At 53.8% G+C, this 20,184-nt stretch overlaps 6 protein-coding genes across 6 annotated transcripts; 3 read left to right on the top strand and 3 right to left on the bottom strand.

The window, feature by feature from the left end:
* Positions 1 to 621: 621 nt before the first annotated feature.
* Positions 622 to 1,896, bottom strand: J4E78_007847 (uncharacterized protein; the record flags this gene model as incomplete). The annotated part of the gene is made up of 1 exon (XM_049368450.1): positions 622 to 1,896. The coding sequence occupies one exon, from the start codon at positions 1,894 to 1,896 to the stop codon at positions 622 to 624; it is 1,275 nt and encodes a 424-aa protein (XP_049220104.1).
* A 1,133-nt stretch (positions 1,897 to 3,029) lies between these two features.
* J4E78_007846 (uncharacterized protein) lies at positions 3,030 to 3,763 on the bottom strand (the record flags this gene model as incomplete). Its single annotated transcript, XM_049368449.1, has 2 exons — positions 3,030 to 3,549; positions 3,603 to 3,763. 2 exons carry the CDS (start codon positions 3,761 to 3,763, stop codon positions 3,030 to 3,032), a joined length of 681 nt encoding a protein of 226 aa, XP_049220103.1.
* A 306-nt stretch (positions 3,764 to 4,069) lies between these two features.
* On the top strand, positions 4,070 to 4,931 carry J4E78_007845 (uncharacterized protein; the record flags this gene model as incomplete). Its single annotated transcript, XM_049368448.1, has 2 exons — positions 4,070 to 4,796; positions 4,846 to 4,931. The coding sequence occupies 2 exons, from the start codon at positions 4,070 to 4,072 to the stop codon at positions 4,929 to 4,931; spliced, it is 813 nt and encodes a 270-aa protein (XP_049220102.1).
* Positions 4,932 to 5,462: 531 nt separating this feature from the next.
* Positions 5,463 to 7,680, top strand: J4E78_007844 (uncharacterized protein; the record flags this gene model as incomplete). Its single annotated transcript, XM_049368447.1, has 5 exons — positions 5,463 to 5,583; positions 5,640 to 6,060; positions 6,107 to 6,999; positions 7,047 to 7,465; positions 7,519 to 7,680. The coding sequence occupies 5 exons, from the start codon at positions 5,463 to 5,465 to the stop codon at positions 7,678 to 7,680; spliced, it is 2,016 nt and encodes a 671-aa protein (XP_049220101.1).
* Positions 7,681 to 8,257: 577 nt separating this feature from the next.
* On the bottom strand, positions 8,258 to 13,226 carry J4E78_007843 (uncharacterized protein; the record flags this gene model as incomplete). The annotated part of the gene is made up of 4 exons (XM_049368446.1): positions 8,258 to 8,934; positions 9,014 to 9,194; positions 10,175 to 13,147; positions 13,200 to 13,226. 4 exons carry the CDS (start codon positions 13,224 to 13,226, stop codon positions 8,258 to 8,260), a joined length of 3,858 nt encoding a protein of 1,285 aa, XP_049220100.1.
* Positions 13,227 to 13,535: 309 nt separating this feature from the next.
* Positions 13,536 to 18,134, top strand: J4E78_007842 (uncharacterized protein; the record flags this gene model as incomplete). The annotated part of the gene is made up of 1 exon (XM_049368445.1): positions 13,536 to 18,134. The coding sequence occupies one exon, from the start codon at positions 13,536 to 13,538 to the stop codon at positions 18,132 to 18,134; it is 4,599 nt and encodes a 1,532-aa protein (XP_049220099.1).
* Between the last annotated feature and the right edge of the window lie 2,050 nt (positions 18,135 to 20,184).

Genomic DNA, 20,184 nt, shown 5'->3' with positions numbered 1-20,184 from the left:
GCCCGCTGCAGCCTCTATGTTGCTTGCCGCAACGAGCGCACACTTCTCATGTCGCTACGTCACGCGACTTGCGCACGTGTCAGCACCTCAGAACCCCGGAGTCGGTGAGAGACGGCATCAAACATGCGACATGTCGTGACCAGCACAGGCGCCTGACGCCTCGTCCGTCTCGCACCCTCCCATTCTGGCATATATCAAGCTATCCGGTCCTGTAGCACCTGATGTTTGGTACATCGTTTCACCTGTGCTGCAGCCACCGCAACTTGCCCCTGGCCCAGGCGTACCCAAGACACGGTTCACGTCACTGGCTTCTTTCCGCGACCGTCAGGTATCCACGCGTTCACGCCTGAGGTTTCGAAACCTTGATCTTCAAGTCAGTGCCATCGCATGCAAGTCCAAAACAGAAAGACTGGGCGGCAGGCTCATAAATCGCATATCTACAGCTATATCATATAATCCCTTCCTTCCTCATACATTCTTACATACAGGCTCCCACAGTCATCCCCCCTTTCAACCATTATTCTTATATACAGAAAAGACCGATTGGCTAGTCGCCAGCACATAGCCGTCACCTTGCTAATCCTTCACATCATCTTCTCAATCAAGTACCAAGCCTAGTGCTCAGTTGTTGTTGTTGTTGTTGTTGCCACCGTTGCCGCCCTGGGACTGTTGTCCAGCACCATTACCTGCCTGTTGGGGCTGGTTACCTCCGGCCTGGGTCTGACCCTGAGATGCTTGGCCTGCAGCCGCACCGTTGCCTGCCTGTTGCTGGGAACCGCCGTTTTGCGTCTGGCCTTGAGACTGCTGTCCTGCAGCCGCACCCTTGGTTCCCTGCTGTTGGTTGCCATTGTTCTGGTTACCACCATTTGGTGTCGCCTGTTGTCCATTCTGCTGTCCCTGCTGCTGTCCCGTTTGTTGTCCAGCTTGTTGACCTTGTTGTGGAACCTGCTGTCCGGCGGCACCTTGAGCTCCCTGCTGGGGAGCCTGCACACCTGTAGTTCCCTGGGGTGCTTGTCCGTTGGTAGGGGAGATGCCGGCGCCTTGCTGAGGCGCTTGTCCGTTGTTCGTAGCAGTGCCAGTATTGCCGGCGGCAGCACCACCAGCTGTTCCGGTATTCTGGACTTGGCCATTGCCAGTTCCTTGAGCAAGAGCCTGACCAGCGGCAAATGCAGCGGCGGGGCTACCTGCTGGCGCACCAGGCTGAGTGGGGCCAGTCCCCTGGACACCACCAGCAACGCCAGTCTGGTCGCAGACAGTGGGACGAACTGCCTGCGAGGTAGATCCAGTAGAGGCCATGTAGGCATCAATGTTGGGGAGGACGTTAACGCAGCGGTTCTGGTTGATCAAGTCGATGTTACCAGCGGCAGCCATTCCCTGAACAGACATCTGCTGAAGCTTGTCGACGACATCCTGGAAAGAACCGCCAGTGGCGAGGGTGCTGTTGGCAGCAATGACATTGGGGTCCGCGCCATTAGCAGCGTCAATGATGGCCTTGTGGTTGAGCTCATCGACCTCGGCGTTGAAGGCTACGGTGGCAGCCTGCTTGAACTGAACGTTGTTCTGGATGCTAGCTCCAGTGTTGAGGAAGTTAGAAACCATCGAGGTATCGGCCATCCAATTAGAGACCGCAGTAGCGAGGTCGTTCGCAGTGGGAGTTTGTCCATTTTGTATACCAGCGCCAAGTCCAGTCGGGGCATTGGTGGTGCCTTGCTGTTGCTGGTTTCCGGTCTGCGCTCCTTGTTGCTGTTGTTGCTGATTGCCGCCCTGGTTCGTAGTCTGTTGACCAGTCGTGGCGGCAGCAGTATTGCCGTTACCACCGTTGCCGCCCTGCACCTGGGCGAATGGGGCAGCGTAAGCTGCAGAGCTAAGGAGCGAGGCAATGAAAATGTACTTCATTTTGTCTGTGAGAACGGATCTGTCGAGTGGACTAAGATTATGAGTAGAGATATCAAAGAGTGGATGGAATGCTGAGGTTGTAGAGCGGAAAATATTAGTCTGTAGTGAGTGAGGAACCAGTCCGATGAAGACTATCAGGATGATGGGAGCTGTGGTATTTGTATCGCCTCTGTTACAACTTCGGAAAGCCTTGCCGTCAAGGCATGATGGTGGGCAGGCCTATGCATCGTAACAGTCTGGGGATCAAGCCCTAGGGCTCGCAGCCCTTGGCGTCAAGTCAGGTAGCACACGCTTAGCTCAATGGCGTAGTTTCGAAGTATGCCATATTTTGAATCAGGCGCTTCCAAATGGCCTTCCAAATTGCCGAGACCCTCAAAGCGAGCGATGCCGAAGTTCAGCCCTAAACTCAAACAGGACGTTTCGCAAGGTACGCCATGTCGTGCATGTAAGTTGGATTAGTTAATGATGTTTTGCAAGCCGATGTCATTGTTTTGACAGCGTCTGGGAACAGGTTTCGTCGGTCTTGGCGCCCGAAGCTTGCAGGCGATCATCAGATCTTGTGTTGAACCTTAGTCCAAACGCCCCACAATTGTTCCAGATCGACACAGGCAGGCTTCAGGTCGCCCAATTCCTGTTGCGTGCTCATACGACTTGATCGCGCTGTGTATCTGTGGATTTGATCCTTGAGTACGCACAATGATGCTTCATTAGACTGTAGAGATGTGTAAGCAAAAAGATTTACGATATTGCTTGTTGCAAACAATCTGTCAAGATAAACAAGTTTCGCGTCGAATCTGTTCATAATCGTATCCGTATTGCAAATATCTAATATCTTAGAGGATCTTCAGAGGCGTGCAATCATTCATCGCCCCGTTTGGAAAATGCTGAGGGAAGCTGGAAGCGGCAAGAAGCGCTAGAGTCCACTAAAGCACGGCGTAACAAGGTCTGGTGTATCAGTTGCAGGAGCAGCAGAGATTTGTAGGGAGGTTTATGCGACTGTAGCCTTCTCTTCTTACATTGCCATTCCAAATGCAGTTCGGAGTCCGAGAGAACTCGTGATGCTCGATTTGAGAGTTGTGAAACTGCCGCTCGTAACGAGGGGAAGCTCATTGCGAGGGTGACTGATATACAAGTCAGTGCTGCAGGTCGTTCTGCCTGCCAGCATGGCGACTATTGCTTTCAGAGTCCATTTCGGTCTCGATCTTGCGGATGATGCGAGCGGGATTGCCAGCGACGACTGTAAACTCTGGGACGCTCTTCGTAACGACGCTTCCTGCGCCTACGACGCTACCTCTACCAATCATAACACCAGGCAGTATGCAAACATTGCCACCGATCCAGCAGTCTTCGCCAACGTGGATCTCCTTGCCCAACTCAGGCCCGCTAAGGCCGTTCCGGATGGCTGGGTCGAGAGGATGAGTAGCTGAGTAGAAGTTGACGTTCGGACCGACGAGTGTGCGTGCGCCAATAGTAGTAAGACAGGTGTCGAGGAAGACGGCGTGGAAGTTGACAAAGACATGTTTGCCCAAACGCACATTATATCCATAGTCCATAGTAACCGGTGGGTTAATCCATGGTTCAGCCTCGAACAGCTTGGCGTCTTCTTCTGTTGTAGGTGCTGGTGGTGGAAGAGGGGTTTCGTCTTGGATGATGCTAGGCAAAGTATAAGGACGTCTCTCGACAAGCAATCGAGCAGCCACACATACTCTCGAAACAGTTGGACTAGCCTGCGACGCGGTACATCACCGGCATCGTTGAAGCGTCTGCAAGCTTGCCTGCATCGTGCGCGCTCTGCTGTCAGCTCAGGCGTCATGGCATGGTAGAGCTCGCCGCAGAGCATACGCTGCTTGTTCTGCGAGATGTCCATGGCTGGCATGCAGGAAGCTGGCTGCCCGGCGCATGCTACCGAGGCCGGTGTGACGGTTGTGAAGGAGCACAGGTCGCGGGAGCTATGCGCGGGGCGCCAAGGCCCTCGGCTGTTCCCGAGGCCAGCCGGTCCTGGATAGTCGCTCACGCCTTGCTATTGTTCGGCCTCCGCAAGCCATGCGATCGGGGTTGTGCAGCAGGGCCCCTTCTTCTGCGCCTTGGTAGAACCATGTCTTGAACGCCATCGTCCATCCCGTCCTCGCCCCCCGAGCTCCCCGTACTTGACCTCTACCTGCCTGCCATCATCATGGCTCCGAACGGCTCGCTATCCCCCGGTGTCGATATTCTCCCGCCCAACGGAAATGCATCACGCGAGCTTGAGGCCTCAACTGTGGCGGCTGGGAGCCAGCATGCCACCGCGCCCGAGTTCTTTCCCCACGGCAAGCGCTCGCTTTGTGGCATCGCCGTGCGTGCTTTCTGCTTGGGATGCGCCATGGCTCTCGGCGTCGTCGGTACGGCTCTGCTAGCATACAACGGCAATCATCTATGGCGGCCTTTCATGTTTCTCAGCGCGCTGTCCATGTTCCACTTCCTCGAGTTTTACACGACGGCCGCGTACAACACCCCGGTCGCGTACATCTCCTCGTTCCTCCTCACCAACGGCGACCAATACCGACAAGCCCATACCATGGCCTTCATCGAGACTCTGGTGACTTCGTCTTTCTTTCCCGATTACCAATCGACAATCCACCCGCCGTGGGTCATCGCGCTGGGCATAAGCATGGTCGTGGTGGGACAAGCTGTGCGCAGCACAGCGATGATGCAGGCGGGTACCAACTTCAACCACCAAGTGCAGTCGCGTAAGAGCGATGGGCACGAATTGGTGACCCATGGACTGTACCGCTACTTCCGTCACCCCTCGTACTTCGGTTTCTTCTGGTGGGGCATCGGCACACAGGTCATGCTGGGTAACGCTGTCTGCTTCTTGGGATATACAGGCGTGCTGTGGTATTTTTTCATGACACGCATTTCACGTAAGCCTTACACACCCATGGCCCCAGTCAAGCTGCTCACCCATCCTAGACGAAGAAAAACATCTAATCGAGTTCTTCGGCGAAGAGTACAAGGTGTACAGGGCAAGAACTCGTGTCTGGATACCCTTCATGTAAGCGTCAACTGTGCAGCTTCCGGACAGTTTGGTCGTGCCAGCTAAGTAAAATGAATCTCATAATGCTAAGCTTCACTTCACAACCGAGTCACTTTCCGTCTGGATATATGCAACCTGTGAAGCTCTTTCGTGTTCATTTGCAAGCCAAGAGACGTGTCTGAGCATACGCAAATGAGCTTGTGTCATATTGACGGACTATCTGCATTCTCTTCACCATCTGCCGCTTGTCTCCTCGGCTCAAAGCGACTACACAATCATGCTTTAATGCCGCACTGCTGGTAGGAGCTCCCTGCTCGACCGTAATAGCCGTATGGCCAGCTTGCGTCGCTATATCGGCAATGTATCGAGGTGGAGTGCAAGTATTCTCACTTGCACAGCATTCAGCTTCGTCTTCATCACTGCCGTCTCATTGGCTGTAGGCTACCGCCAGGAACGGCAACCGCGTGTGGGCGCTCAGACTGTTTTTGTCTCCTGCTCTGTAACCCGACGTCCCCCCAACGGTTGCCCACGCCAACGCAGCACGTCTTGTCTCATGCCTGGCGAGCCCCATCCACGTCCTCGTATACGTAACAGCGAGGACAAACTCTACCAATCCTGCCTCGACGCCTGCATCGAGGGTATCGCGAATATAACGGTGAACAAGCGGATTGGTGGTACGTGCAGACTCTCTCACCTGCTCACGCGCCCTGCTCCACTAACCTTTCCCCAGCGACATCCACTCCGAACAACACAGTCAACATCAAAATCACTGCGCACGAGGGCAGTGATCTTGTAAGAAAGTCTGCTCCGGCTGCGCTCTCTCTTATATCGCCACCTGTATCGCCCGCGCGGGAGGAAGTCGTACGACACACCAGTCCACCTCCACTGTCGTCTGCAGCCATAGACATGGATCGCTCGAGGTACATGATCGCACCGCCGGCTGCCTCGCCATCTGGGGACGCACGCAGCAATCTCGCTGTTCAACCTGCAGCTTCTGCTGGCAAGTTGAAGCTCAAGAAGAACGCCGTCAAGATAGTCGGGGCTGCGGGACCAATTCCTACGACCCCGTCGCGATTCGCACCGCCCGCCCCGTCAGTGACATCATCGCCAGCTCCAGGCTCAGTCAAGACCATGCCCCAGGCTGTTGAAGGGTACGCATTACTACTTAATCCTTGGACTCCACTAATGTGCGTACAGACCAGCGAACGCCAGTACCTCTAGAGCGTCCAAGCCCGGTCCCCTTCACAAAGAGGGCGCAGCACTTGCTTTGACTGCTCCTACATCGAAAGTGGTTCCGTCCACCAAGGAGGTCGTGAGAGCTACAACTGATGCCATGGACGAAGAATCCGCAATGGATGCACTTTACGCTCGCCTTAACAGCAAAACCATCCTAGGGCCTCGCACACCCGTAGGTCCCACGGTAGCAAGACCTGGCCAAACTGCATTCTCGTTTGGTGCACGTCTTGCTGAGGCCAAGGCAGATAAGATCAAGACGGATGATTCAGAGGCTGAGAAGGGAGGCATCCAGAAGTCTCCCGGTAGCAAGACCGCAGAACCGAGACAAGACAAGCTAGAGAGTGAGTACATGCGTAAGGCGACTGAGTACATCCAGGCGCTTCCGAACAGCACGGGAAACACGGCATATCTCGTCAAGGCCATGTCAAGGAAGCTCCACGACTCATACACGTCAACCACCAAGGTAGATGCTGGAAGCAACGAAGCTCTCAAGGCACGTCTAGCATTCGCAGTCGCCAACTATCTCAATAAGATATTGAAGAAGCGCCCGGAGTCACGTACAGCCGACTCAATCAAACAAACGCTTGGGGATATGGATGGAGATTTTCTCCGGCTGTGTGCCAAGCTCGTGGACGAGGGGTACGTCTCCTTGGAGACACTGACTGAAGTATCTGGTATCGTCGCCGCCATGCGTGATGTTCTGCCCAAGCCAGAGCAACCTACCACCACGTCGGTGGAAGCGCCTTTGACGCCAGCACCTTCTGTTGCGATGGGCTCTGAGAACAGCAAGCCCATGTCCAAGGACCCAGTGGATAGCATGAAGGGATGGCCGACCCAGGAGAAGCGCGAGAATCGTAAGTCCTTTTCCGTGCAGACAGAAATTTAGACTGACAAGACATAGCCGCTGCACATCGTACGTGCATCTTGAAGGGTGTTGGGGGGATTACCAGTATCAACCAGTTGCAGGCTCTTGTATGGGGTGGCAAGCTTGAGTCCATTTCCATGCCAGAGCCGGGCTCCTCGAACGCTCTTGTCAAGTTTCTTACACCCGAGGCATGCGACAAGTATCACAAGGACACTGCAAACGGAATCGAGATAGTGGGCGAGATGAAGAAAGCAGTTGTCTTCGTGGAGAAGGCTGAGGGACCAAACTCTATCAACGATGTCATCCGCAACTGCATCGATGGCGAAGCGTCACGCTGCGTGCGAGCTATCGGCACTAACGAGCACAACGAAGCGGCTCTTATGAAGCTCGCTCGGGGCAAGAGCGTTAGCAAGCGCGACGTTGATCGTATCAAGAGCGGAAAGACCGCCCGTGGTGTAAGTAACATGTGCGGACCCATGTCTGTATAACACTGACACGGTCACTCTAGCATTCGTACGTCGAGTTCCGCTTTGCAAACATCTACAACGCTCTCAACTTCAAGCGCGAACTCGTGGATAGTGAGGACTGGGAACATTGCACCATTGGCTATGCACCCGACCCGTGTGAAGCAGCCAAGGGTGTTCACTACAAGGATGCGGATGAGAAATAGAGCTGCATTGGTATACTCGACCAGACCATGTGCATCATGCTAGGCGGGGAGCACGGGCTGGAAGAGGTGGGCGAAACCCATTGTGTCTGCATACGAAGACTTTTGATGGGAGTGAATGCTCGAGTGCGGGAAAACAAAACGTGGGGTGAGTCGGGACATGTACCAAGTGCGATCGTGACGGCTTGAAGTCACTGAAAGCTGAGATTGGTGTTCGCACTACTTCATCTTGCACGTGCAATAATTAGTCAAGGTGATAGCACAAGTGGAAATCCTAGGTGTACTTTGCTTTGCTCATGTACGTGCTATTGTGACACGAGTGCAACACCGCTCGTGCAAGAAGGAAAGATCAAACAACTTGCCAAAAGCCATGGGAGCATACCTGGAAGACTCAAGCCCCGCTTCACAATCACAGCACCAGGCAGTGGATAAGTATACTAACACACAAAAGAAGAATTACAATACTCCCCCTACCTAGAGCTCTGAGAAGCCCAAACGCCTCGCTGCCCTCCCATGGTGTTCCTGGTTACTGTCATTTGTTCTCGCTTGCCGTCAAAAGGGGCTGCCCGGCTTCGCAGTCTTAGCGGTTGACGGCTGTGAAAGCTGCATCTGTCATGTCGGTATCACCGTTGTGCGGCGGAGGGGGCGCAGCGTCGGTCGCGGGCGGGCGCTGTTCATCGTAAGCCGGGTCGAAGTAGGCGCGCTGAGGGGGTGGCTGCTGTTGCGGCTGCTGTGCGTGCAGCGGCGGGAGCGCGTGCAGGGGAGGAAGTGTAGGAGGCGCGCCGTTGACAGCGGTGTGTGGACTGGTCGTCGTGGCAGCGCCAATGGCACCGAAGTAGCTGTTCTGGGGCCGTCCCGACGGGTCTGGTGTACTCTGCGCACTGCTCATAGGGTTGATGGCATGCGGCAGAGAGCCCAGTCCCAGTCGGCCCTCGGCGCTGCCACCAAGAGGAGGCGTGCCCTTCCTGTTGTGGCTCCTTTTGCTCCTCAAGGGCTTATCGGTTGGGGTGGGCGGTGGACTGCTGCTGCGATCGCTGTCGTCGACATTGTACTCCATGTGCTTGTTCAGCTGCTCGAGCAGGAATGCGCGCTCGAGGCGCATCTTCTGGATGCCGCGGTTCAGGCGTGTGATGCGCAGGCGCGTGCCGTCGTTGTTCTCTTCAATGTCGGTTATGCGGCGGCGGAGGTCGATGCATTTGCGGTAGTAGGCGCCTTCGACCGAAGGAGGGAGGTCTTTGGACGAGACGGCGCGGGTCGCTGGTAGCTTGTTAGTGCACTGCGTCGTGGCCGCCTACGTGTGGTTTGCGACGCGCTTGAGCGCGACGGGAGTGCCTACGGGCTGGTGGCATCTTCGCCCCTTGTCGTGTTGTTGGGACGTAGACGATAGTACGTGCTGTGCGCCTGGAGATGATGCCGTATTGCAGTGTGTTTGGGTTCAGTGTGTTTGGATTTAGTGCGGTGATGTGGGTTTGCTGGTCACAGTCGGCGTTGCTGGTAGCTATGGTCTTGAGCTTGGTCTGTGGGGCCCGGGCTGGTTCCGAATAGTCTCATCTTGTGACATTCTTGGCGCGCTGTACAATTTGAACACTCATTTGACGAATTCCACTTCGGTCCTGCCGTCAACCTTATGTATGATAGACTACGTTGCTGTCCCTCTGCTCTAGGGTATACTCCCTGCAAGGTCCCTCGTGTTGCACCTTTGTGGTTATACGAGGTCACACGTGCAACGTAGAATATCTGAGTTGCTTCATGTAAAGAGCGCGCAGGCAGAAGACCCAAAGATCTGGCTGTGACAAAAGGCGTACATCAGCTAGTATAATGCCTGGGGAAAAAAGACCGCAAAGTCATTTTATCATCCTTGAGAACATGTACGAGTGATCAGACATGGACAAAATGTGAGGCGGATACCATGACGAAAGTTGGGTTATGTGTTGTACAGAATGCTGTTAATTTTGGGTTCTCTTCTATATTTTCATGATCTATAGAAGAGTGCACCAAACAGTGAGCGATAAGTAACGGAGAAGGAATCTCCTTCACAGCTAATCTACAGCGTGACACTCGAGTAGCAAAGGTACAGTGACTGGGCAATATGGAAAATTGAAGAACGAGGAGCATGCGATGCTAGATGAAAGGGCAGACGGGTGAAATGCTTGCACTAGTACTAAAGTATCTGAACGTCCAATTATTCCATATATACGATAACAGTATGGTTACATGGGAATCCTTCAATACTGCAGGTCAACTGCACTGTTGCTGCTGCCGCGCCTGGCCGAATGGAAAGCTCTTCGATAGACATCCGTGGCTGTGCAGACATCGTTTCGCTTTAGGCTCGCACGAAATGCCAGTGGGGCTTGCCTACGGGTATTTTGCCTGCTACCTCATGTGCTTTTGTTGATACAAATGACCTAGAATGCTTCCCTCTGTCAGTCCCCTGCCGCTTTTTGTATAGTCGCAACCATATCGCGTCGGCGTTGCTGTGACCCAGCGCTCCGCGTACGTCGTCTCTCGCTAGCACAGGGTCCAGCATGTCCAGCATTTCTTCGAAGCGCTCATCCCGCATCGTTACGTTTTTCGCAATGGCGCATAGCAAGGCGGTCAGACTGTTCCAGATCATCCGTGTAGGCGTATCAACGTACAGCTCCACTGGTGAAAAGTCGGCCGTAGGCTGCGAGTCCACGGCGAGCCTCGTCAGGCCAGTCCCGATAGCCTTGATCTCTAGCGACATCGGTTGGAAGCTGCCTTTCCTGTTGCAGTCGTCGTTCTGTCTAGTGCGTTCGTAGACCTTCCTGGTAATGTTCCATGCATCATCGATCCTAGTTCGCATGAAATCTTTTCCGTGTTCACACATCAATGCTACAATATCGAGCGCATTTGATACCACGTATGCTTCCGAATCTTGTAGACGAGGTAGTAATACAGGCCAGAGCGTATTAATGAGGGGCAGGAGTGAGTTCTCGTGTTCTGCAATAGCAGGTATAGTGGTACGAAGGAGGGACAGAAGCGAGTTCCGGAGGTTAGGCGACATGGTGGTGAGATAGTGCTGTGTCAACTCGGAGATTTTGAGGAGAATAGCAAAGGCACGCGGGGCGGGAGGGGAAGACTCCTCGGTGTGCGGGGGAGGCGGGCGACCGTTCTCCTCGTCCGTGCTATTGGAGTCGGTATCTTCTGAAGTCTTTCCGACTTTCCAGGGCTTTCGTGGGAGTGCCTCCCTTGACGCTTGCTTCTCTTCCTCTTCCCGCTCTTGTGTCTCTACCTCGAACTTTTGAATTGCTTCGATGACATCGTTCATGACGACCGTTCTCTTCAGATGCACATGTTCCTCTTTCTTATTGTCGGCTGACACGGCAAGTTGTGGTGCTTTGACACCTTGTTCCGTCATGCCTTTCAAGACGTTGAAAAGCAGCTCCACAAGCTTAGGATAGCCATGATATCTCTCCAAGGCGTTGAAAATACTATCCACCAAGTCATCTAGGTAAGGTAGGAGAGGTGGGCCACAAAGCCTTATCATCATGAGTAGGACTTGTGGTGCTTGAGGCGACACATCGCCATATGCCAACTTTAGGCCAATTGCGTTGACAATGTAATCGACATTACTGACAACAAGCTCCCCTGCGTCCTTGTATCCCGAGGCCCCTGCTACGATATTGAGACAAATCAGGGCGTGCTCGCGTAGTGCGCTGTTGGAACTGCCAAGGTAATGCAGCACCGGATAAAGTACTTCACTCAACTCAGGGCGAAACTCGGTCTTGTACCGCTTCGCCTGCAAAGCTACCGTCTCCAGCGCTAATGCATATAAATGCCAATGGCTGTTGGTGTCCACAGTTCGCTGGTTCAGCAATGACAGAGAATGCGAGTACAAGTCATCCAAGACTTCCTCCCTCGGGTTTGGCGTTCCCAGATTCATGAAATCATCGACAGATGGATTGACTGATGCCATGTCTCTTACTAGATTGACTGAGAGCCAGAAGCTCGCCAAGCGCATCTCGGGCGCCCCAAGATCGACGGAATTGGTCAGGCCCTGAGCAACGGCCAACGCAGAGTTGGATCGCGCAAGTTCTTGAACTAATACTTTAAACCCCTTCATCATGTCTTCCTGGCCTTTGAATTGCATGCTGATTAGTGGGAAAGAAGACGACTCTGTCGAGCTAAATACCAGCGTACGACCAGCGACGAGACTGGTGTTGCGGTCGTTTATTTCTTCGAGCCCCCTGCCATGGATAAAGACTGCAGACACGCCATCCCGAAGACTATCGGCCAGACGCTCATCTAGAATCATTGGATCTTCATCGAACAGGCGAAGCGAGACTGATATCTGATGTACGATTTTATGGCGGGTACGGTCGTCTTTTGATCGCATCAATCTAGGCAAGGCGACGATCCAACCATGCAAACTTTCGCGCAAAAGTTCGGAGAGATTCTGGTCTGCTGATAACAGTCTTTTGAGTTTGTCCTCAGTGGTGTCGGCCGGGGTCTCATGGCCTGCCAGATCGACCATGGTTTCGATAGCCATGCTTGTGCAAAGAGACAGTGATGTACGACAATCCCTTACGACGCAAAGACACAGAGTCAAGAGCGCTTGCCGTACCTCTTGCTTATCATGATCCCTCAATCTGAAGATATTGGCAAGCGCAATCTTCATCTGTGTTGCAGTTGCTTGTAGCCAAGCGAGTGATCGAGATATTGTGGTGCATCCGCCAGACTCATCCGACAGTAGTGTCTCGGGCAAATCTTTGGTCTGGGCATCGCCAAGTAAACGGACAAGAAGTGATGCAAGAACTTCCAAGCCTTGCTCGACAACGCGAAAGCCGGGTCGAACACTGCTACGGGGAGTCAATATTTTAGCCAAAGACGAGACTATCCTGGGCAGAAAGCTGGCAAGAGCATCGTCATCGCCAATCGCGCCGACAGTTTGTTTGAGGGCGCAAGTGGACTGCAGCTTGACGGTGTTGGAGTTGCTATCTGTGAGACGTTCGAGCATGACTAGTACAGCCTCGCCCAAGGCAGGTATGTTAGCCGCAGCCGTCATGGCCTCTTTGCCCTGCTTGGTACGAGACGTCGCACTCATCAACTCGGATGTGCACCCGAGAGCGAGCGACTGTAGCTCCTCTGAGGTGGCCGAGATGCCATTCTCGGCGGATGAAGGTTTGGCGAGAAAGGTGAAGAGGATGAGGAGTTGTCCAGAGAGCGCAGGCTCAAGGCCACCTCCCCAGTTAGCAGATAGCAAGGTCGAGATGCATTCCAGGCAGAGCTCTAGCGCTCTAACTGGGACGTGTCGGGAATTCCGCAGTACCTGAGATAGAGAGACGAAAGCGTACTCAGTGAGTTTAGCGTCCAGGAGACCAGGTGTGGAGGTGATGGATTGGAGGTTAGTGAGCAGACGGGTGAGGGCGTGGATCAGCTCCCTCGGAGCGCTTGGGCTCTGCGAGAGAGTGGCCGTGGCTTGTAGGACTTGGACACACGGCTGCTTCAACTGAGAGAGAGAGGGGTCAGCGCACGTGGGGAGGTCTGGGCAGACAGCGTACCTGCAGGAAGGTGTGTTGGCGCTCCATGTGACATGGCCAGATGCGCGTCAAGGCCAAGGGGCTGGTAGTGTCGGAGAGTGCGTGTGTTCGGGCTGGGGCGTACAGGAGTGGTGGGCGGTGGTGGTGGAGCACGGTCCCGACAGGCGGACGTCAGTCGCGTAGTTAGCGCGTCGCGGCTCAGAAAGTCGGACCACAAGCACGTTGGCCTCAACATCGCCGCCCCATGCCCATCACCGCGCTGCTACTCGACGACCCCACTGCCGCGCGCAACCGCAGCCACAGCCGACACACACTACCTCGTCTCTGCACGCCGCTGCCCACGCACAGCCACGCGACATGGCACCGCGCAGTAGGCGCAGCGCGGCCGCCGCGCCCGAGGCGGTGCAAGACGAGCAGGAGCAGGAGCAGGAGCAGGAGCAAGAGCTGGAGCAGGAGCAAGAGCTGGAGCTGGAACGCGGCGACGAGGCACGCGAGGGCCTGAAGAAGCTCACGTTCAAGCAACCGCTTGTTGGCCGGCCCGGCAAACAGATTGGCGTCAACGACCTGTTGACGCGACTCAAGGCGCTGCTCGACGAACTGCGCACCATAGACCAGGAAGAGGCACACCGCGACTCGCTCATGCCCGTCGCCGAGTCGCTGGCCCACCACAGCCTCGTGCAGCACAAGGACAACGGCGTCCGCGCGTGGACCCTGTGCTGCATCGTCGACATGCTGAAGCTGTTTGCGCCCGATGCGCCCTACCCGGCCTCGAAGCTCAAGGACATCTTCTCCGTCATCATCCTCAAGCTGCTGCCGCTCCTCGCCGAGCCCGCGCACCCCTACAACAGCCAGCACATGTACATCCTCCGCTCGCTCGCCGAATGGAAGAGCATCCTCCTCATCAACGAGATCCCGGGCTCCCATCACCTCACCGCCGCCCTCTTCACCACCTGCTTCGACGTCCTGTCCGCCTCGTCCAGCGGCCAAGAGCTGAGCAAGAACGTCGAGCACAACATGACCGAGATCCTCTCCACCATCATAGACGAGGCCCCGGCAGTCACGCACGACGTGGTCGACGTTGTCGTCGCCCAGTTTCTCTGGGCCGATCCCTTCACCCTCGCCGCCTCAGCCAGGGCCAACAAGAGCCTGCACATCGACGCCAAGCAATCAACGCTGCGGCGCAAAGAGGCACCGCCCGCCTACAACATGGCTAAGAATGTCTGCAACGCTTTCCCAGAGAAGATGGCTCGCCTCATCGGCAACTATTTCAGCTCAGTCATTGTCGACTTCACCAACTCGGGGAGCACATACAAGCCCCACTCCAAGGACCAAGCTGCCGACGACCTTCGTCGCGGCCCCTCAGAGGACGATATCAATGAGGCACATAAAGCACACCGGCTATTGCGCGAGCTATGGAAATGCTGTCCTGGCGTGCTTCAGGAGATCGTCCCGCATCTACAGGACGAGCTCGCCACGGAGAATGTGCAGCTCCGTCAGCTTGCTACCGAAACATTCGGCGACATGATATCAGGCATTGGTGCAGCTGGCCCACCTCCTCTGCCCGACATGGACCCGGTGGCCTATCCTTCACAGAGCCTGTCGCGCGCAGACTCGGCGCGACCCTTCGACTATCTCACCACGCCAGTCTCCATCAACTCGTTCCCCACGCAATACCCTGTGGCCTATCATTCTTTCCTCCAGCGTAAGAACGACAAGTCTGCCATCATACGCGCCGCTTGGACCACCGGAATCGGTCGCATATTGATGACATCCGCGGGTGGTATTGGTCTCGATCTCGAAGAAGAACAGAAGCTGCTCAAGTACTTTAGTGAGTGCTTGATTGATAGCGACGAGAAGGTGCGTCTAGCCGCCGTCAAAGCGATTGCGCACTTTGACTTCATCGACATCGTTCGCAAGCTCGGAAGCAACGGCAGTATGGCGGAAGCAGGGTCCATTCTCTCCAATCTTGCCGATCGCGTAAAGGACAAGAAAAACGTCATCCATTCCGAGTCTATGAGACTTCTCGGCAAGATATGGGGTGTAGCTGCTGGTGCCATCGCTGAGGGCGATGACAGCATCAAGGCTCTGCTCGGCCCAATTCCATCCCGTATTCTCGAAGCTTGCTACGTGAACGACCTCGAAATCAACGTGCAGGTCGATCTCGCGCTATACGACTCGCTGCTTCCGCTTGCTTATCCACCCGTTAAAGCAAAAGCACCGCCAGCTGGGAACTCCCAAACCGGAAAAGACAGCCAGACAAACAACGACCCGGGTTACACAGAAGCAGGCCTGGATAAGATGCGAACCGAAAGACTGCTCGTACTCGTCAACGGGCTGGAGGCGAAAGCCAAGAAGGTCTTTTTCGCGAAACAAGGGAACCAGGGTCCCGGTGCTAGGTACATGGAGCACTTTCTAAAACTATGCGAAGACTACAATGGTGGCGTCACAGAAAAGGGTGAGAAGGATGTCAAGACAAATCTGGAGGGCCTCATCACCTACTACGCGAAGACACTTCCCGATCCAACCCGCGTTAGGGACGATTTATGGAAATTTGCCAAAGCCCACGATCGCCGTACCTATGCTCTCATCCGGTTCTGCGTGGATCCAGCGAGTGACTACCGCCGGGTTGTTAGGTCCATCAAGGAGCTAAGAAAGAGGATTGAGGAGGGGCCAGGCTCTTCAGTGCTCGATACCTTGACACCACTTCTCTACCGCGTTAGCCTACTGTGCTACAACAAAAGCCATGTACCAGCTGTCATCGAGTATACTCGCACTAACGACAAGGGCCTTGGTGCCACTGCTCACGAGTTGTTGAAAGAAATCTCCACAAAACACCCCAAGGTTTTCTCCACCCACGTAAAGGATCTCTGTAAAACACTTGAAAGTGAGGCACCTACAGCAACGAAACCCAACCCTCCTGGTGCAGTAGACGATCTCAAAGCCTGTGCTGCATTTGCACAGAAGTTCCCCACGGACATACCAATGAACGGAAAGGACAGCCTAAAGTTGGTACAAAGCTTTCTTAACTTTGCCTTCTACGGTACACCTCCGCAAGCGGCAAAGCATGCAATCACCATCATTATGAACAGTGATGACAAGAAGGAGATGCATGCGAAGGAAATTCTCACGAAGAGCATCAAAGGCTTCCAGTACGCTGGGGCTCACTGGCTTAGCAAATTAGCTGCGCTGAGTCAACTAGTATTACTAGCGCAGCAAGATTGCGAAGATGATATGGATGCCATCGTTGAGATTGCTATCAAGGAGGTTCTCCAGAAACCACATGTGATGCTAGCCGACGCAGATATCGAGTGGATGGATATACCGGATGACGAAATCCAAGGCAGGTCGTGGGCGATCAAGATTCTAGTGAACCGGCTACGCTCCTTGCCGTCTGATGCCAACTTCAACGATGCTGCAGAAGACACGTACAGGCTACTAAACCGCTACGTGAAAGACAGCGGGGAAGGCTCGGCGGATGGCAACACCCCAGCAGGACACAAATCGCGCCAGCGGCTTCTTGCAGCCAATTCCTTACTCAAACTCTCATGCAACAAGCGCCTAGATGCTTTCTTGAGCCCCGCTGACTTTGTTCAACTCGCTCTCATTACACATGATCCTTGTGCGCAGGTGCGTCAGAGCTTTGCTGACAAGTTGATGAAATATCTTGGTCAGGGCCGGTTGCCGCCACGATTCTATACCATCCTCTTCTTCCTCGCACATGAGCCTGAAAAGACCATCAAGAACAGCACCATGACCTGGATTCGAGCACGCCGCGCTGCTTTTTCTGCACGAAAGGAGACAATATTGGAGACCGTATTCGCTCGGCTATTGAGCTTGCTTGCTCACCACCCCGACTTCGACACAGAAGACGAGACACTAAAGCTTATGGCAGAGTACATCTTGTATTACCTCAAATGTATCGCAACTGAGGAGAACCTGTCGCTTATCTTCCATGTCGCTCAACGCGTCAAGGGCGTAGCAGACGGCATTGCACCATCACGCCAGGCTGATGAGAATCTTTACATCTTGTCAGATCTAGCGCAGGCTCTGATTCGTTCGTGGGAAGAGCAGAACAACTGGACAATGCAATCATGGCCAGGGAAAACGAAATTACCCTCCGGTATCTTCCGGCCTCTTGAGAGTCACGATCGGGCGCAAGAGATTGCCAAGAAGACATGGATTGGGGAAGACCTCGTCGACGAACTTGATGTACTCGTGCGAAAAGCTATTCGAAGCAAGAAGCGCAAGGCCTCAGATGGTATGGAGAAGCCACGTAAGAAGATCAAGGGCGACCGATCTATCAAGAATAAGAAGGCCAAGACTGAGCGACCCGTTAAGACACCGAAGAAGAAGAGGAGAGCTGGTGACGATGATGGTGCGAGCGATGTTGAGGGCGGTGTTCCGCCATCTAGTGGACCACGAAGAAAGAGCGATCGACGGAGCATTGCACACAAGAGCTATGTTGAGGTATCAAGCGATGAAGAAGGCGCAGGAGGTGTTGCTGAAGATATCCAAGAAGAAGCTGAAGAAGAAGCTGAAGAAGAGAGCGATGCATCGGATGCAGAACAAGAAGACAAATCTACTCCTGCTGCGGAAGTAGATGTGGCTATGAACGACGCAGAAGTAGCGGCTGAGAAAGAGCACGGAGATAAAGCAGAAGACTCTGAACTTTCAGACCCAGGATCGTCTTCAGAGCCCGAGCCCGAGCCCGAACCTGCGCCAGCAAAAAGAACACGCGGAAAGGGTGCTGCTAACACGAACGGCGTTAATCCATTACCAGTCATCCAAAAACGCAAAGCTGCCAATCTGATCAAAGAAGCCACACCGCCCAAGTCCGCGAGGAGCACGACTAGAACCAAAGCAAACAAAGCCAAGGCTAATGGCGCTGCTGCGACCTCCTCACCCACTTCTGCCACCAATGGTACTGTCCGACGCAGCGGCCGCGCTCGTGGCTGAGGTAGTGAATTATTCTTTCAAAGTTCTTTCGGTTGTTTGGAATACACCTGGGTACAATGTGTATAGTTACCACCACACAATACGGATTAGATTCTTTACATTGTACCGTAGCTTCAGCCTTGTAGGCTTCTTTCCTAAGAGTCAGTTAAGGGTCCCGTTTAGCGGCGTTTTTGAGAAATGGGTAATTTCTTATCCAAGGACAGTTTTGCTCAGGCCGTTCGCGGCGCCTTCCGGCTGCTTTGTCTTTTCATACCTCGTGCATGCCTGTCACTCGCTTTCACCACAACACATGGGAAAGTAAAGTGCGATCCCACGCTGGTCTTTATGCTTTCCATCTTTATCAGAGGAATTCCTATGTTTTTACGTTAGCGATGCGACATGAGCATCTGGAAGTTCGTGCTTAGTGTAGGATAGAACCATGTATACGACTGCTTGTTCAGCCCCAGCGTGCTCCTGTTGCCATGGTCTATCTTCTGGTCTAAACCAAAATTACATCGAAACGATCTTGAGATTCATCACCATGTGATTTGCTCCAAGTACCCAGAATGGTCGCATTCGCTACAAGAGTATGTTGGACCTGCAGGACCTGATTGTTGAGGTTTACTGGCCCAGTAGCAACATCGCAATTTATGGATCTTGACCCCCTTTCCCCGACTTCTAACTGTAATGACAATAAGCCCCTTCGATTGACAGCGTCTCCGTGCATCCAACCAAGACCAAGGGATCGCGTGACTATCCCCAAAGCGCCTAGCAAAGTTCGGATATCTCGCATCGCGATTACGGTATGAGACCCAATTGGGTTGCATGAACCATGTTTTCTTCAAGCTTCGCACTGGATCACTTCACGCGCACAAAAGCCTTCACAGCAAGCGCCTCTCTCAGGGCAGTGCTGACTGAAACCTGCAAATGTCTCCTCGGAGAGGCAAGACAACAATACGACAGGTCTTGCAACAGAATCAACGTCAACACATTCCTCGGGCAACGCCGTCAGATCTCTTTACTCCCACACCATGGAGGCTCGCCAACATGCGGCCGAAGCGGCCGTCTTTGATCAATCCAATTTACTTCAGCGAAAGAAGCTCCTCGTTGTATTTTCGGCCCTTGCGATATCGCATTTCATCTGCTTCGTCGACCAAACTGGTATCGGAGTTGCCTTGCCCACGATAGGGCGGGATCTTAATGCTGAAGACACCATCAGTTGGGCTGGCACAAGCGCTCTGATAGCGAATACAATCTTTCAAGTGTTGTATGGGAGGATGAGCGACCTATTTGGTACGTCCACTAGCCTGTGTAAACCACCAGGAAATGACTTATAATGAATCTAGGTAGAAAATCCGTTCTTCTTTCCGCCCTCGCGCTTCTCACCGTCTCCGACCTTCTCTGTGGCCTCTCGCGCGATGCCACGATGTTGTACGTCTTCCGCGGTCTATCAGGTGTGGCAAATGGCGGTATAGCGTCCCTCTCAGCCATGATCGTCTCCGATATAGTGACCTTGAAAGAACGCGGGAAATGGCAAGGCTTGATAGGCGCATGCGTGGGACTTGGCAACATGACTGGACCTTTCATCGCCGCAGCTTTTGTGCAACATAGTACCTGGAGAGGCTTCTTCTGGTTCGTCAGCCCGATTTCGGCGGCTTGCGGGGTGTTGTGTCTTCTGGTGCTGCCTACACCTAAGGATCAACCGAGAGCGGATATGAAATTGGTTTTGAAAAGGATCGACTATGGAGGCATCCTCTTCGGAAGTGCAGGGTTGATACTGCTGCTCATTCCTATTGCAGGTGGCGGCGATTACTTTGCGTGGGCATCTCCAATGGTTGTCTCCATGCTGGCCATTGGAGGATGCTGCATCGCAGCTTTTGTCTACATCGAGCACAGCGTCGCCATACTGCCCATGATGCCACGTGAGTTTTACTTATCCCGCAACCGAACATACTCCAACTGTGGACCATCTCTGATTCGAATAGTATCTCTCTTCAAATCTGGCCCGGTTTCCATCATGCTTCTCCAAAATTTCCTCTTCGGAGTTGTAGCCTACTCGCAAACCTACTAT

The sequence above is a fragment of the Alternaria triticimaculans genome, assembly GCF_023758025.1.
Source record: "Alternaria triticimaculans strain BMP 0046 chromosome Unknown scaffold_12, whole genome shotgun sequence".
In the NCBI taxonomy this organism is placed as follows: domain Eukaryota; kingdom Fungi; phylum Ascomycota; class Dothideomycetes; order Pleosporales; family Pleosporaceae; genus Alternaria; species Alternaria triticimaculans.
This window is presented reverse-complemented; position numbering and strand designations above follow the sequence as displayed.